The following is a 14,110-nucleotide window of genomic DNA, read 5'->3' as shown; positions in this document are numbered from 1 at the left end:
AACACGTCACACTTACAGCTCCGAACTAAAGGGACGTGATCCGTTATGCAAGATGTTTGTTTCTGGGTATATTTAGCTACTGAAGATTGTCTTGCCCGCTCTAAACCAGTATCTGACATCTGACATCGTCGTCTTGTACGTACATCGACTGCCGTCTTAGGATGAAGACTTGCACAGGTTGTGTTTAGCCGTGTGGAGTGTACATGGCAGACATGATGGTGTATACATGGTGTATTGCATGCATTGGGTAGCTCACCTTCGTTCGTATCCAACACACCAGTTGTGCGTATATCCGCAGTTGGGCTTCCATACTTTGACGAGGCGAGTGAAGGCCTGAACACATGGCTGTCTCACCATCACCATCTCCACATCCTGGTAGGGGCACACGTTGGGCCTGGAATATAGGATAACAAGTTATATATATGATAGGGGCACACGTTAGGCCTGGAATATAGGATAACAAGTTATATATCTGGTAGGGGCACACGTTAGGCCTGGAATATAGGATAACAAGTTGGAATACAGGATAACAAGTTATATATCTGGTAGGGGCACACGTTGGGCCTGGAATATAGGATAACAAGTTATATATCTGGTAGGGGCACACGTTAGGCCTGGAATATAGGATAACAAGTTATATATCTGGTAGGGGCACAAGTTTGGCCTGGAATAAAGGATAACAAGTTATATATCTGGTAGGGGCACACGTTGGGCCTGGAATATAGGATAACAAGTTATATATCTGGTAGGGGCACACTTTATGCCTGGAATATAGGATAACAAGTTATATATCTGGTAGGGGCACACGTTAGGCCTGGAATATAGGATAACAAGTTATATATCTGGTAGGGGCACACGTTGGGCCTGGAATATAGGATAACAAGTTATATATCTGGTAGGGGCACACGTTGGGCCTGAAATAGGATAACAAGTTATATATCTGGTAGGGGCACTCGTTAGGTCTGGAATATAGGATAACAAGTTATATATCTGGTAGGGGCACACGTTAGGCCTGGAATATAGGATAACAAGTTATATATCTGGTAGGGGCACACTTTATGCCTGGAATATAGGATAACAAGTTATATATCTGGTAGGGGCACACGTTAGGCCTGGAATATAGGATAACAAGTTATATATCTGGTAGGGGCACACGTTAGGCCTGGAATATAGGATCACAAGTTATATATCTGGCAGAGGCACACGTTAGGCCTGGAATATAGGATAACAAGTTATATATCTGGTAGGGGCACACGTTAGGCCTGGAATATAGGATAACAAGTTATATATCTGGTAGGGGCACACGTTGGGCCTGGAATATAGGATAACAAGTTATATATCTGGTAGGGGCACACGTTGGGCCTGGAATATAGGATAACAAGTTATATATCTGGTAGGGGCACACGTTAGGCCTGGAATATAGGATAACAAGTTATATATCTGGTAGGGGCACACGTTAGGCCTGGAATATAGGATAACAAGTTATATATCTGGTAGGGGCACACTTTAGGCCTGGAATACAGGATAACAAGTTATATATCTGGTAGGGGCACACGTTAGGCCTGGAATATAGGATAACACGTTATATATCTGGTAGGGGCACACGTTGGGCCTGGAATATAGGATAACAAGTTATATATCTGGTGGGGCACACGTTAGGCCTGGAATATTGGACATCAAAATGGCCGACACAATTAACGTGATTGGGAGCTTTCGGAAGTTGTTAATGAACCTGGGGCGATTATGCGTTCGTCATCTATTCTCAGTTGACCTGTCTATCAGGGGTGATGAGAAAGATGTGTCAAATAGGTACTGAAGTAACTTCATAGATTGTTGCAGAATGCTGATGACAGTCACTGTCAGTCTAGAGACAGATCGTGTCAATAATGTAGGTGTGCATTTCATCGTTTTGTTCACTAGGACAGGTCCTAACGAGGGTATTCAATCAAAGACATGCAGTCTAACACTCGGACGTTTCTCAATGTACGCCAAAACACTGAGTTCGAGATTAAAGTGTCTAAATGATAAAAAACAAAGCTTCTTGCTAGGAAATCACCAGGGATATCCCCTGGAACGAGGGGGTAGACATATCTGGCTTAACGTTAGTTTCGCAATCATATATGACCGGCCTCTCGTCCAATGGACGCGATTTTTTTCGTGTAAACTTCACTTTCGATAGTATTGTTATATAAACACATGACAGTTGTATACACACATAATACATAGTGTTGTATACACCAGTCATATATACAGTTGTGGAAACACATGATATATACAGTTGTATAAACGAGATATACTCTATTTGTTGTTGTTGAACACCGGAGGGTTTAGGTACCCTCCATTTGATACTCGGGTGGGGGAGGGGTGAGGGTGTGGGGGTGAGGGGGTGAGGGGGTTGGTGGGTTTGGTATATAGATTAGATCGATATGGTTTTAGCTGCAGCTACAAATACCATATAGTTTAATATATAACACTAATAGCCTCATTTCTTCAAAAGAATAACAACTTGCAATAATGGAATTTTTGTGGCAGATAGGACTTTTTATGGCGGGCAATTTCTTTTTTTACAACAACCTGAGGCATAATTATTTCTTTCAAGAATCCGCCCCAGCTCCCACCCCCTAGGCCATCAAATGGACGGTCCCCTAACTCTCCCCAGGATACATTTTCAGAGAGGGAGCAGTCCTGTTGTTTAATTCAGAATTAATTCATTACAACAGTTTTCAACTCAGTCTGATTAATTGGAATTTGCCGATCAATTAGCTCCGACCACTTATTTCGCATAGCTGGTCACATGACATACATATTTCTGTGGCTATGAGTTTCAACACAGGACCCACGTGAGTGACGTCATAGTCGGATCGCACCCCAGGGCCCGGGGGCGGTGTAATTACAGCTGACTGTAGAGTCCCTTATCCCCTGTCGGCAATATGAATAATACATTGCCGCTCTGTTCATAGAAGGTGCTGTCATACTCTCACCATGTTGGTCACACGTTTTTATTACTTGTTTCAAGTTTGGAAACACAAAAGAACTTGTATCACACTACATAAAACTGAAGCGGATGACAGACAGGTGCCAGTCATGCTAGACGACATACACCATCTCTGTTTCCACACCACGCCCCCCCCCCCCCCCCCCCTCCATACACCATCTCTGTTTCCACACAACGCCCCCTCCCCCCTCCATACACCATCTCTGTTTCCACACCACGTACCCCCTTCCTCCCCCCTCCATACACCATCTCTGTTTCCACACAACGTCCCCTCCTCCACCCTCCATACACCATCTCTGTTTCCACACAACGCTCCCCCCTCCATACACCATCTCTGTTTCCACACAACGCCCCCCCCCCCCCCCCCCCCCACCTCCTCTCCCTCTCCCCTCCATTAACAATCTCTGTTTCCACACAACGCTTCGGCCCCCTCCCCCACTCCATACACCATCTGTTTCCACACAACGCTCCCTCCCCTCTCCATACACCATCTCTGTTTCCACACAACGCACCCTCCCCCCTCCATACACCATCTCTGTTTCCACACAACGTCCCCCCATCCCCTCCATACACCATCTCTGTTTCCACACAACGCACCCTCCCCCCTCCATACACCATCTCTGTTTCCACACAACGTCCCCCCATCCCCTCCATACACCATCTCTGTTTCCACACAACGCTCCCTCCCCCCTCCATACACCATCTCTGTTTCCACACAACGTCCCCCCATCCCCTCCATACACCATCTCTGTTTCCACACAACGCTCCCCCTTCCTCCCCCCTCCATACACCATCTCTGTTTCTATACACCATCTCTGTTTCCACACAACGCCCCCCCCCCCCCCCCCCCCCCCATCCCCTCCATACACCATCTCTGTGTCCACACAACGCTCCCCCTCCACAGATCGAACGATTCACTTCATGACTCCCGGCAGAATTATTACCACATCTGATCACGGATGAAGACCTAAATGCGCAAGCTCCGATTTGCCCAAAGAATGGCATTTTTTTCTGCAGATTGTATTTCGCATATCCCACTATCCTAAACGCTCCGTGGGTGTGGAATTCTCCAGGGCCACAATATATGCACACTGAATTTCTACAGCGCCGTACAGTAGTGACATTTCGTTCTCATAAGATAGCGTCGAAGGAGTAACAGGCCGTAGTAAGGAAATTCATCGGGTTTGGACTCTTTTTTTATATAAACTCTCTCTCTCTCTCTTTCTCTCTCTCTTTCTCTCTCTCTCTCTCTCTCTCTCTCTCTCTCTCTCTCTCTCTCTCTCTCTCTCTCTCTCTTTCTCTCTCTCTCTTTCTCTCTCTCTCTCTTTCTCTCTCTCTCTCTCTCTCTTTCTCTCTCTCTCTCTCTCTCACTCACTCTCTCTCTCTCTCTCTCTCTCACACACACACATCTGTTACTAGGTGCCTGCGTACGACGCTGCATACATACTGGTTATCGGCTGTCTGTGCGCTGCGGCATGTTAAGAATGAGTCAAGGCTGTGTGGCGGGCTCACTGTGTAGAAGGCCCCAGCAGCGTTCGGTCAATATAAATGTTATATCACCTCAGTGTCATCTAAACTTTAATGTTTAGTTACAGTCAGTGTGACTGGAAAGTGTAGACATGCGCCTAATGCCTCGTAATGCAGTGCCCGGGATTACTTGAGAAAAGACGATTAATCTTAAAATTAAGCAACTGACTTGACGAAATAAATCGATCATTAATCAAATCAATTATTTCTTAATAGTCTCAACAATCTGAGAACTGTTTCACCGCCCATCAACTCAATCCACTGCCATGGTAATTATGTCACGGGATTAAAGATCATTTATTATAAATTCTCGTTTATCAATGAATTACTTCCAAATATGGTCAAACAGCCCGCACAGAACGTGGTACTTGACCTCCCCTTCAATCTATAAACAAGCGTGGCAGGTCTTCCCCTCATCAATCATACAAATAGCTCACCTAATTTGAAAGACAGATGTTATGAGCACGCTGTACTCTCTGTCAAACAAGCGGAGGGGAAAGGTCAGCTGTTTGTAATACTGACCTTTACGACTAAATACAGTCGTGCGGTAAATGTATCACTTGGTGCGTTCTGTTGACTGTGGCTGTGGTCCCTTTTACCGACTCTAGAGTGGATTCTCTACCTGATACAGCAGTCTCCCCATCTCCTTCCCGCCCATCCCAATCGCCTCCCCTTCTCATCTCTGTATTAGGTGAGTGAGAATGCTTTTACGCCGCGTTTAGCAATATTCCGGCGGGGAACACCAGAAATGAGCAGCACACATGTGGGGAAGCGAACCCGGGTCCTCGGCGTGACGAGCGAACGCTTTAACCACTAGGCTACCCCATCAAAGGTTTTTTTATGGATTGGTTTATCCAACCCTGTACGTGGCTAACTCCAGGGTCTTGCCGAGCAGAGTGGCTCAGTGAATTGGGTGTGTTGCCCTTATTAGAAATTATCAGGCCATGTCGCGTCGGAGGATATTAACATTGGACGATGGACACGCATTTGCGTGAGTGGGGAATGTGCGTGCGTGCGTGCGTGCGTGCGTGCGTGCGTGCGTGTGTGTGTCTGTGTTGACGATGGACACGCATTTGCATGAGTGGGGAATGTGCGTGCGTGCGTGCATGTGTGTCTGTGTGGACGATGGACACGCATTTGCATGAGTGGGGAATGTGCGTGCGTGCGTGCATGTGTGTGTGTGTCTGTGTGGACGATGGACACGCATTTGCATGAGTGGGGAATGTGTGCGTGCGTGTGTGTGTGTGTGGACGATTGACATGCATTTGCATGAGTGGGGAATGTGTGCGTGCGTGTGTGTGTGTGTGTATTTGTGTGTGTAGGAGAAGTCGGTACAGACGTGCATCCTCTTTCTCAACGACTGTCAGAATATACTTCGCATAATATTTGCATTCATCTTGCATCTGTGACTAAAGTCGTAATCAAAGCCCCTCTCGCTCTCCGGAAGGGTTGTCCGCGCTTGATAAGGATCCGCTGCAGATATGCCATCGATATTTAATCTTTTTCCGGAATCCCACTTTTGATCTTCACCGGAAATAAGACATTGACAGCTGGAGATTCTAAAAATATCTGTCGTCAAGACGTACATGGACCGAAGATAATTGAACCACTTTAATGGTATTCAAGAGCACCAAACTCAATGGGCTCTCCGGGGCAAATCGTTATTACACTGAGAAATGGGGAACACAGTTTTTAGAAGAGGTTTGTGGATTTACACATATTGTTCAGTGTCATGCATGCCTCAGAGACAGGCATTCCGGGAACATAGATGTCATAACCCCCGCTGTCGCACTTTTCAAGTGTATTAAAATATTCAAACTTTACGATGGATATACGTTTCTTCAGCACAGTTAATATTCAGGGATTTTAAGTTTCAAGATTAACCAATCAAAAGCCAGAACCATCCTGAGATGAACACAGGGGGCAGGTCACGGGGCAGTCAGCTTCAGACAACATGGCAGATATTGGTTGGTTCAATAATGATTTGTTCTTCATGATTAACCTGTTCTCATGGGCAATACGGTGAATATGGCCAAGTCCAAGCAAATAAGTTGAGTTGACCTTATTACGGTGTGCCAGGAAATTATTACGCTTTGCGATTACGTCACACGTAGTGACCTTGACCCCAACGTCCTTGAACCACAACCAAGATATATAGAACCATTCTGAGGGCATAATGAATGTGTGTGATAAACCGATTCTCAACAGTAGGTTGTAGGAGTCAACAGAAACAACAACGGCGCGGTCAAACATCCTGTTGTACAGGAAGGTGTTTCATTATCGGAACCCGTGAATGTCCATTTCACGCTCAATCAGTCAGATCTTAGCAACAGACGATCTGCCACGCATGGCGCAACCTTGCCTTGTACACACGGGTCATGGTTGGGGACAGACACACGCGATGCACCTGAGGAACGATGTTTACAATGGAGAGAACGATGACCAATCATAAATAAAACGTCCTGAACTGGCATTAATGGCTTGCTGCGTTAGAGACCTAACCCCAACTGACATATGTACACTTTCGTCAACCGGTTTATGCGACCATGTCTTGCAATGTCGACAGCCTCGTTATCCGATCATGTCTACAAGTAAGGTATCGATCACGTCCACCTATGTCTACAAGTTGATTTGATTTGATTTGTTTTTTATAATTATTTAACGCCGCATTCAGCAATATTCCAGCTATATGATGGCGGTCTGTAAATAATCGAGTCTGGAAAGGGACAGACAATCAAAGATTGACATCATGAGCATCGATCCACGCAACTGGGATACGATGAAGACATCAAAGAAGTCACCCAGCATGACCACCCGATCCCGTTAGTCGCCTCTTACGACAAGCATAGCCGCCTTTTATGGATGTCTACAAGTAAGGAATCCGGCCCGGTATGTCTACAAGTAAGGAATCCGTCCCGGTATGTCTACAAGTAAGGAATCCGGCCAGGTATGTCCACAAGTAAGGAACCCGGCCCAGTATGTCTACAAGTAAGGAACCCGGCCCGGTATGTCTACCAGTAAGGAATCCGGCCCGGTATGTCTACAAGTAAGGAACCCGGCCCAGTATGTCTACAAGTAAGGAATCCGGCCCGGTATGTCTACAAGTAAGGAACCCGGCCCGGTATGTCTACAAGTAAGGAACCCGACTCTGTATGTCTACAAGTAAGGAATCCGACTCTGTATGTCTACAAGTAAGGAATCCGGCCTGGTATGTCTACAAGTAAGGAATCCGGCCCGGTATGTCTACAAGTAAGGAACCCGGCCTGGTATGTCTACAAGTAAGGAACCCGGCCCGGTATATCTACAAGTAAGGAATCCGGCCTGGTATATCTACAAGTAAGGAATCCGGCCCAGTATGTCTACACGTAAGGAATCCGGCCTGGTATGTCTACAAGTAAGGAATCCGGCCCAGTATGTCTACACGTAAGGAATCCGGCCCGGTATGTCTACAAGTAAGGAATCCGGCCCAGTATGTCTACAAGTAAGGAATCCGGCCCGGTATATCTACAAGTAAGGAATCCGGCCCGGTATATCTACAAGTAAGGAATCCGGCCCGGTATATCTACAAGTAAGGAATCGAGCCCGGTATGTCTACAAGTAAGGAATCCGGCCCGGTATGTCTACAAGTAAGGAACCCGACTCTGTATGTCTACAGGTAAGGAATCCGGCCCGGTATGTCTACAAGTAAGGAATCCGACTCTGTATGTCTACAAGTAAGGAATCCGGCCCGGTATGTCTACAAGTAAGGAATCCGACTCTGTATGTCTACAAGTAAGGAATCCGACCCGGTATGTCTACAAGTAAGGAATCCGACTCTGTATGTCTACAAGTAAGGAATCCGGCCCGGTATATCTACAAGTAAGAAATCCGGCCCGGTATGTCTACAAGTAAGGAATCCGACTCTGTATGTCTACAAGTAAGGAATCCGACTCTGTATGTCTACAGGTAAGGAATCCGACCCGGTATGTCTACAAGTAAGGAATCCGACTCTGTATGTCTACAGGTAAGGAATCCGGCCCGGTATATCTACAGGTAAGGAATCCGGCCCGGTATATCTACAAGTAAGGAATCCGGCCCGGTATATCTACAAGTAAGGAATCCGGCCCGGTATATCTACAAGTAAGGAATCCGGCCCGGTATATCTACAAGTAAGGAATCGAGCCCGGTATGTCTACAAGTAAGGAATCCGGCCCGGTATGTCTACAGGTAAGGAATCCGGCCCGGTATGTCTACAAGTAAGGAATCCGACCCGGTATATCTACAAGTAAGGAATCCAGCCCGGTATGTCTACAAGTAAGGAATCCGACTCTGTATGTCTGCAAGTAAGGAATCCGGCCTGGTATGTCAACAAGTAAGGAATCCGGCCCAGTATGTCTACAAGTAAGGAATCGAGCCCGGTATGTCTACAAGTAAGGAATCCGACTCTGTATGTCTACAGGTAAGGAATCGAGCCCGGTATGTCTACAAGTAAGGAATCCGGCCCGGTATGTCTACAAGTAAGGAATCCGGCCCGGTATGTCAACAAGTAAGGAATCCGGCCCGGTATGTCTACAAGTAATGAATCCGGCCCGGTATATCTAAAAGTAAGGAATCCGACTCTGTATGTCTACAGGTAAGGAATCGAGCCTGGTATGTCTACAAGTAAGGAATCCGGCCCGGTATGTCTACAAGTAAGGAATCCGGCCCGGTATGTCTACAAGTAAGGAATCCGGCCCGGTATGTCTACAAGTAAGGAATCCGGCCCGGTATATCTACAAGTAAGGAATCCGACTCTGTATGTCTACAGGTAAGGAATCGAGCCCGGTATGTCTACAAGTAAGGAATCCGGCCCGGTATGTCTACAAGTAAGGAATCCGGCCCGGTATGTCCACAAGTAAGGAACCCGACTCTGTATGTCTACAAGAAAGGAATCCGGCCCGGTATGTCTACAAGTAAGGAACCCGACTCTGTATGTCTACAAGTAAGGAACCCGACTCTGTATGTCTACAAGTAAGGAACCCGACTCTGTATGTCTACAAGTAAGGAATCCGTCCCGGTATGTCTACAAGTAAGGAATCCGGCCCGGTATGTCTACAAGTAAGGAACCCGGCCCGGTATGTCTACAAGTAAGGAATCCGGCCCGGTATGTCTACAAGTAAAGAATCCGGCCCGGTATGTCTACAAGTAGGGAATCCGGCCCGGTATGTCTACAAGTAAAGAATCCGGCCCGGTATGTCTACAAGTAAAGAATCCGGCCCGGTATGTCTACAAGTAAGGAATCCGGCCCGGTATGTCTACAAGTAAGGAATCCGGCCCGGTACGTCTTAGAATAATGTCTCCGGCCGTGTTGTTATAAGGTACATGGCAGGGTACGCCCACTATGCTGACTGCACACAATGATATATATTACGATACCTAATGGAGAAGGTGTGAACAAATACCCTCCTTTGTTCTTCGAGTGCCTGGTGCCGAGATAGACACCGCCGGAATCCCCCGACACTACAACCCCTACCTCTGACATACGGATATTACTGCAAGGAGGTGACTTGAGTTTAAGAGCCCATCATGACTTTAATGTTGGCAAATGCGTGTTTGATATTGACACAGATAAACTCGGTAGACAGTTTCACAGAGGCGGTCACAGATAACAGTGAATCTGATCTCAGAGCGCGATAACATACAGGGCAGTGCAGCTATCTGTAAACCTGGAATAAGCCCTTGTAATGAGGGTGGTGGGAGGAGCATGTACATATATATATACAATATACAGACACGTCTGATCATAACCTGCAAACACTGGGAGTCGTGTGTGTGTTGGGGTGGGGGTGGGGATGGGGTAGGGGTGGGGGGTATGTAGGTTGAGTGTTAACAGCATGTGGGTCGTGTGTCAGGCGGCGGGGACATACTGGTAGGCCTTATCCATGAGTGGGTTGGATGGTTGGTTGTTGGTTTGTTGTTTAACGCCGCACTCAGCAATATTCCAGCTATATGACGGCGGTCTGTAAATAATCGAGTCTGGACCAGACAATCCAGTGATCAATATCATGAGCATCGATCCACGCTATTGGGATCGATGACATGCATCAACCAAGTCAGCGAGCCTGACCACCCGATCCCGTTAGTCGCCTTTTACGACAAGCATAGTCGCCTTTTACGGCAAGCATGGGTTGCTGAAGACCTATTCTACATCGGAATCTTCACGGGTCTATCCATGAGTGGGCGCATCTCTGACAACATCTACCTGTTCCTTCGTGGACAGCGTGGTGGTTTCAGTCGCGCTCCATCAATAACGCAGTGTACGTGTTAACAGTACGCATAAGGATAGGGCTGTTTGGCGGGGCGGGGACAAAGTAGGTCCCCAGTTCTCCATGCTTGTCTCCCTGTGTTGATTCCGGGACAGTGTTGGTCTCCAGAGCTCTTTGCTCACAGAGCAGACTAACAGGGAACAAGGTTGTCACAATTGTTGTTTCTGCCTAACTGTTAGTCTGTCTTACAGACCCTGGTACAAATATATATAAAATATAGCACATGCAAGTCTATAATGTTTGGCAAGTCTAGATTACTGCAGTATCTACAAATGAAGAGAGTCACTGGGCTCCCTTTTATTAGGTTTTTATTAAGATAACTGAACAACTGTTTTTTCTGTAAGATATGTTCATTTCAGAGACTAGATGTTAGTCTACATAACTGTATCCAGATGTGTTCTCGTACAGAACACTACAAAATATAACATGAGGCTACAAGAATGTTTCCTGGGTATAACCGCCTTGGACCAGAATTGTTCCTTGATTAAGGAGATACAGTTATCACGGCAGAGGGGAAATACGGGGGAGGTAGATGCGCGTGTTGCACGGGCGAAATAAGGGGGACGTGGGTGCACGTGCTGCACGGGCGAAACATGGCGGAAGCGCGTGCTGCACGTGCAGCTTGAACAGCACTCACTGTCGTATGAGTGCAACCATTAAGCTCTGTAATGATTACGGCATGTCCTGGGTATGGAGTTATCTAAGTGGAGCAAGGCACAGACATTCTTTGTAAGACCCTGATAATAACACTAAACGTCTTTCAGTGAACAACGGCTGGCAATGAAACGCGAGCTTCGGGCCCACGCGCACAAGGCTATCTGTACATATTTGTGGCCTTGCCTCTCTAACTGTAGAACATAATTTATAAAACTAACACACCCTCTTGTCGGCCCTGGCAACTCATTCCCATCCTATTTTCAGCTGTAGTGAGTGAGTTGGGTTTAACGCCGCTTTTAACATTATTCCAGTTATATCACGGCGTGTCAGCTTAATGAGGGAGGAAAGCCCGACATGATGCAGGTCGAAGACGTTTACCACTTCTGTGAAACCCACGAGCACGGGTATGGTGCTGACAAACCTAGAAACATAATTTGGGCGAACCGGGATTCGAACCCAGAATCATAGGTTTCTGGCGTGCCCAAGGGACGCAACTCTGCACAGCGAATCGCGGCGCCTTAGACGACTGGGCCACCCGTGCCCCCTTTCAGCTCTAGAAATTAAGAGACTTGGAAGTTCTTAAATAACATATTAGTCAATACGTCAGTACTAGTTCATACAAGATAGTGACGATGACGCATACAGGAGGGGTTCGTTTTATTCATCATTACACCTTACACAAAGCTTTTTGTTTCGAGGATTAGCTTCGCAGATCAACGCTGACAACCTTCCCTGCCACGCTCCAGCCATCTGACTGTACAATGCCGAATGACCATAGCGTCCACCAGAATATATGACCCGTATACATCCGGGTTAGAAAAGGTCTTCAGCAACCCATGCTTGCTGTAAAAGGCGACTATGCTTGTCGTAAGAGGCGCCTAACAGGATCGGGTGGTCAGGCTCGCTGACTTGGTTGATGTATGTCATCGATCCCAAGTGCATTGATCGATGCTCATGATATCAATCACTGGATTGTCTGGCCCAGACTCGATTATTTTACACAGACGGCTGTCATATAGCTGGGATATTGCTGAGTGCGGCGTTAAACAACACACAAAAACAAACAACACCAGAATATATGAGAAGCTTAAGACGCAAATCTGTGCAGAGACAAATGCCATCCACTTCAGTTTGGTCTGTGTGATACACCTGGCCGAGACGAGCACGTGTGGGGCCAGGTGGGACCCCAGGTGTGTATCATGAGAGAACGTAGAAATAACAGAACATTAATCCACATCCGGGTCACTGATGCTGAAATTCTTGGTGCCGAAAGAACAGCACGGGTTGTACATCGATATCAGTGAGTGAGTGAGTTTGGCTTTACGCAGCTTTTAGCAATATTCAAGCAATATCACGGCGGGGGACACCAGAAATGGGCTTCACACATTGTACCCATGTCGGGATTCGAACCCGGGTCTTCGGGGTGACGAGCGAACGCTTTAACCACTAGGCTACCCGACCGCCCCTCATCGATATCAACAACGACGTTTGGATGGGGAAGTGTATGTTGCCGAGATGGTTGAGTAATCTGCTGTATGTCGGATGCCGGTCAGACACACGTTGATGCTGGCACGTCTGTAATGGTAAAGACACGCACTAACGTAACTCAAACAAATCGGGGATTTCCTCTGCCAGGTGGAATTGTGGTGAACATGGTGATTTACAACTTAACTAATATTAGGACTGCGCGGCACCTTGTAGATTTACAGGAGCATTCCTTCAGCTCGAGATGGACGTGCCCGAAATGACTCAACCAGTTGGCAGGTGCAGGTATCCCTCTACAAATGTCCTGTAAAAATATCTCGTTAAAATTTACAAATTTTGCGAATCTGCCTAACTGGTTGTGCACATTTGTGTAGATATATAATGCGTTCTTTCAATGTCTGATGAGTCCATCTCTATCACTTCCTTTCAGGAGGAACATCTTCTCTCGTCTTGTCTTCAGAGAGGATTTCAGAGAGGAACACCGTCACTTGTCCTGCCTTGCAGAGAGGAACACCGTCACTTGTCCTGCCTTTCAGAGAGGAACACCGTCACGTGTCCTGCCTTGCAGAAAGAAACACCGTCACTTGTCCTGCCTTTCAGAGAGGAACATCGTCACTTGTCCTGCCTTGCAGAGAGGAACACCATCACTTGTACTGCCTTGCAGAGAGGAACACCGTCACTTGTCCTGCCTTTCAGAGAGGAACACCATCACTTGTCCTGCCTTTCAAGGAGGAACATCGTCATTTGTCTTGCCTTTCAAAGAGAAACATCGTCATTCGTCCTGCCTTTCAGAGAGGAACACTTTCACTTGTCCTGCCTTTCAGAGATGAACACTTTCACTTGTCCTGCCTTTCAGAGAGGAACACCATCACTTGTCCTGCCTTTCAGGGAGGAACATCGTCATTTGTCCTGCCTTTCAGAGAGGAACACCGTTAGCTGTCCTGCCTTTCATGGAGGAACACCGGTTTTTTCGTCCTGCCTTTCATAGAGGAACGCCGTTACTTGTCCTTCCTTTCAGGGAGGAACACCGGTTTTTCGTCCTGCCTCAACAGAGGAACACCATTTCTCGTCCTACATTCAGAGAGGAACAACGCTCTGGTCCTGCCTCCACAGGAACGAACAACTTTAGAGCTGAGAATGGAAAGGAAAGGAACAGGGAATT

The 14,110-nt window shown here is 46.9% G+C and overlaps 1 protein-coding gene across 11 annotated transcripts in view; it reads right to left on the bottom strand.

Moving 5' to 3' along the window:
- The window catches only part of LOC124152559 (multiple epidermal growth factor-like domains protein 6), a 317,625-nt gene that overhangs the window by 279,259 nt on the left and 24,256 nt on the right, over positions 1 to 14,110 (bottom strand). For all 11 annotated transcript variants that reach the window (XM_048394515.1, XM_048394508.1, XM_048394506.1 and 8 more), the window contains exon 2: positions 257 to 394. In XM_048394515.1, coding sequence (XP_048250472.1) covers positions 257 to 394 — 138 coding nt within the window. The remainder of the gene's footprint in view (positions 1 to 256; positions 395 to 14,110) is intronic.

This window comes from Haliotis rufescens, unplaced genomic scaffold (assembly GCF_023055435.1).
Source record: "Haliotis rufescens isolate VD_foot unplaced genomic scaffold, xgHalRufe1.0.p SCAF_13, whole genome shotgun sequence".
Taxonomy (NCBI): Eukaryota; Metazoa; Mollusca; class Gastropoda; order Lepetellida; family Haliotidae; genus Haliotis; species Haliotis rufescens.
Note: the sequence above shows the minus strand (reverse complement) of the source record. Positions and strands in the feature narration are given on the sequence as shown.